Source organism: Daphnia magna, linkage group LG3, assembly GCF_020631705.1.
Source record: "Daphnia magna isolate NIES linkage group LG3, ASM2063170v1.1, whole genome shotgun sequence".
NCBI lineage: Eukaryota > Metazoa > Arthropoda > Branchiopoda > Diplostraca > Daphniidae > Daphnia > Daphnia magna.
Genome location: NC_059184.1, coordinates 10,395,402 through 10,399,496, shown reverse-complemented (window position 1 = coordinate 10,399,496; position 4,095 = coordinate 10,395,402). Strand labels below are relative to the sequence as shown.

Here is a 4,095-nt window from a genome sequence, read left to right as displayed (position 1 = left end):
CCTTGTTAATGTTTATCGCTGTTATGATCGGACCAAAAACCCACGGGAAGCAAGGAGATCATCACTTACCAAGGCGTGACCTTCAAATCCGACGGACAGGTAGTCTTCTCTGACTCGTAACGGGTGGTTGTGATGGTTTTTACCTTTGGACAAGATAATATAAACTATGTACGAATTACTAGACGAAAAATTAGAAAGCATGCCCTACCAATACGACGGCCACGAGGGCAAAATACAAAAAGGGCTCAAGAATCAAACGGAGCTACGGGCGCAGTCAGATTTGGAAAACTAAAGACCAGTCACTGACGGCTCAACTAGATAAAGGCAGCATTCAACTCGGAAGGAGCAAGAGCAAAAAGAGCCCTAGTCGATGGTGGAGGGAAAATTATAAATTAGCTCTTCGGAGTGTCCACCAAAGAAGATCTTGAGCATGTTAACAACCTTGCCGGGAAATTGCCAACGGAAACACATCCATCGTCCGCGCGAGGGAGGTGCAAGCTTCACTTATCAACGTGACGCTTTGTTAAACCAATGCCGTAGCAGACGCCGTGGCCGGACTACAGACCGTGTTCGCCCAAGTAGAAAAGGAAGCCATGAAGATAGACCAAAACATCGGCGAAATAACCCACAAGATCGAGAGCCAGAGGTTGGCAGCCGTAAAACTCGAAGATTCCTTCCAACAAATCTAATTCGCGATCGCTAGGATAGATGAGTCGAATGAAGAATTCACGAACGGTTGAGCTAGAACGGCTCTGGAATGACTCCCGGCAACGCTTTTTCCACCACTAAGTGCAAGTAGTGCTGAGAGACATTAAAGCGATCTTACCGGCATGATGGTATTAAAGCCCTTCAGTCCAGGCAGATTACACATGGAAAGTTTACAAGGAAGCAAAAATGATCATGGTAGCGATAAATTTAGGTTAAGAATTTTAGTTGTGGTTGATTATCTGTCAAAATGGGCCAGTTTTAAAGCTATTTCTTCTGCTCCGTCTAGTGAATTAGTTGATTTTCTTATCAAACGCGTTGTTTTAGAACACAGTTTGCCATTTTAAAAAACTTCCGATCCGTTTTACTGGTCGGAGTTCCGTCTGGATCAAACTAACATTTCCTCTTTTCTTAAATTAGATGGCAGTGCTCTTAAATTCGTAAAGCAGTGTCAAATGGAAGCCTTTGCTGACGACATCTATCGGCTTAAATCGGAAAAATCTTTACGCTCCTCTTCTCATCTGTTAGCTCTGAGCCCGACTATGGGAGAAGATGGATTACTACGCCTAGGAGATCGAATTGGACGAGCGAAGCTGCCTTATGATGCTCGTCATCCACCTCTCCTGCCGAACAAACATCTGTTGACTGAGAGAGTCGTCGTAGTTCTACACGACCAGATGCATCATGCTGGGACAGACTATTTGTTTTCAAAACTCTGCCAACACTTCTGGATTATTCGAGGGTGAGAGCTAGTCAAGAAAACTCGTCGACTCTGTCTCCAATGCATCAAGGAGAGAGCCGCTCCCGCTGCTCAGATGATGGGTAGTCTTCCAGCTGAACGTCTGAACTCCTACTCTCCACCTTTTACACATGTAGCAGTGGACTATTTTGGACCTATCGAGACCAGTGCCGGTCGTAATCGAGTTGTGAAGCGTTACGGAGCTCTATTCACCTGCCTGGTGACCAGAGCAGTTCATTTGGAGTTGGCTGAATCTCTTTCGGCCGAAGATTTTCTGTTAGTCTTTCGGAGATTCATCGGACTTTTCGGCAAACCAGCATCAGTCCATTCGGATAATAGAACCAACTTCGTAGGAGCAGAGCGGGAGTTGAACGAGTCGATCCTGTTGCTGAACGATGACCCGAGGCTGGTGAAATTCCGAACCGAAAAACTCATCGATTGGCATTTCCAGCCACCACGAGCGCCGCATTTTGGTGGAGCTCATGAAAGTTTGGTGCGCTCTACCAAGAGAGCTCTGTATCGGGCTTTGGATTTAGAAAAGGCTGGACTTCGCTACCCAACCGATGAGATGATGCGGACTTTGTTAGCAGAGATCGCAGGCTTCCTGAACGCGCGTCCGTTAACTTACGCGAGTTCTGATCCGGAAGACTTCCGGCCATTGACACCAAACGACTTCCTCAATCGGCCGCCAACATCTGATCTGCTACCAGGCTCGTTCGATGATGCTCTACCGAGAGAGCGATTTCGCTATGTCCAGCGAATGGCCCAGCTATTTTGGGATCTTAGGACGAAATTGTACCTGCCATCCCTGGTTCCGCGAAAGAAATGGTAATATGCTCAGCAAAATCTCTCCGTTGGCGACGTCGTTATGATGCTTGATCCTAATCAACCGCGCGGACAGTGGAAAATTGGGCACGTGACTCAAGTCTATCCTGGAGACGAAGGCCTCGTTCGAGTCGTCAAAATTCAAACTGAAGATGGAGTTCATTCCAGAGCGATCCATCGTTTGTGTCTACTAGAGCGGGCTCCTATCTCCGATGCCGAGTCCAAAGAAGCTCCGATCAACGCTAAAGTCACCTCTCTTCAAACAATTCATTGTCTATTTTTGAAACGTATGTTTTCCGGCTTGTAAGACGCTCATCAGTATTCCTATTCCGCCGGATCGTAATCTGATTCGGGGGAGAATGTTCCGGCGAGAAAACTTTTAGTTCGATTATTTGCCACTTGGCAACGTCTTAGTTTAAGTCAAATTCTCTTCCTTATATTCCCCGCACTCTTTTCCCCATTGTCTCGTCTGCTATTTAATGGAAGTCTAAAACCACGCGAGTGACACTTCTCGTTTTTGGTTATCCCCGAACATAATTCTATTTTTGTGTGTGTTCTTATTCTGTCAATCAGGTACGATAACTATGAAATTATGTATGTGAACGTTTCTTAATTAGTCTTATGTTCCCTTATTCAGTTTTATATTGATTTGGCCTGTCTATTGGTCTATGTCTATTCTGGCCAGTGAGTGTTTGGTTAACCAACTCACCTGGTAACTATTTTGTACTCATTTTATTGCAAGTTTATGTCCTACTCATGTTTTCCTTTCTTAAGGTTTTGCTCTTTGTCTCTTTATCTGTGGTTCATGGTCTGAGTGGCATCCCAATATTTTAGTCGTGCCATCCCAGGTATTGTGTTACATATTTTCATTCCGTGCTTTATTCTTAACCCCTCTATTGTGTTACAGATACCATTTGGATTTATTCTTATTCACTGGTTTAATCCCTGTCACATTGGCATTTGGCTATTTGTGACTGGTATCATTGCGACTCACTTGCTATCAATCATCATCTTAATCAGAAATACATACGAGTGCCTTACAAACACTCTTGAGTAAAGTAACGAGGCTCCTTACAATCACAGCGTCGAAACAATCTTCTTCTTCATCACAGTCAGTTGAGTCCAATTCGCCATCTATCAAGTCAATCGCATCCTGAATTTCTTTGTCTGTCATGCATTGCCGTTAATTTGGTAATTCAATTCGGTCACGTTTCTTACTTTGAATTTCGACGTTTTTGGCATTTCTGTCAACAGCATTAAGGTTTTAGGTTCTGGTAGTTTTTTGTTTTTCGTAAAAAGCCCAATGATTTTTCCAATTTTTTCTTCTAGAAGAACGTAATGTTTGATAGCAGTCACTAGTAGAAATATCACAAAGATCGTTCAGTTTCTCTTGAAAGCACTTAATTTTAGTCTGCAGTGTGTTCTCTTTTTTTGAGCGTGTTGGTTTGGAACTAACATTATTTTTCGCACCTTCCTCCTTGAGCTTTCGGTATTTGTCCACCAATAAAGTTAGTTGTAACGTCACATGTTTTTTCTGTTTAATGGGAATGCCAGATTTTGCCCACACCATTTCCAATTCGACAAAAAGTGCACTAATTAGATCGTTGTAGGGTTTCAGAGCGATTTCAGTCCTCATGTGCAAAAAACGGGCCATCACAGTTCTGTTAGTTGGAAGCTTATTCTTCTCAGCGAGACTTTTATTTTATATACTTCCAAAAATAATATCGGTAATAGAATTACTATATGAAACTCAGCGGTTCATTGAAAAATATTATACTTAACTGGGAGGTACATAAAAAACAGGTTCACATCGGACTGCGTGATGA

The 4,095-nt window shown here is 43.3% G+C and overlaps 1 protein-coding gene and 1 long non-coding RNA gene across 2 annotated transcripts; both read left to right on the top strand.

The window, feature by feature from the left end:
• Positions 1 to 1,523: 1,523 nt before the first annotated feature.
• On the top strand, positions 1,524 to 2,276 carry LOC116926970. The gene has a single exon (XM_032933879.1). It carries the CDS (start codon positions 1,524 to 1,526, stop codon positions 2,274 to 2,276), a length of 753 nt encoding a protein of 250 aa, XP_032789770.1.
• Positions 2,277 to 2,638: 362 nt separating this feature from the next.
• On the top strand, positions 2,639 to 3,331 carry LOC116927813. Its single transcript, XR_004396798.2, has 4 exons — positions 2,639 to 2,842; positions 2,907 to 2,981; positions 3,044 to 3,117; positions 3,177 to 3,331. It is a non-coding gene; the product is annotated as an uncharacterized LOC116927813 (long non-coding RNA).
• Positions 3,332 to 4,095: the final 764 nt, after the last annotated feature.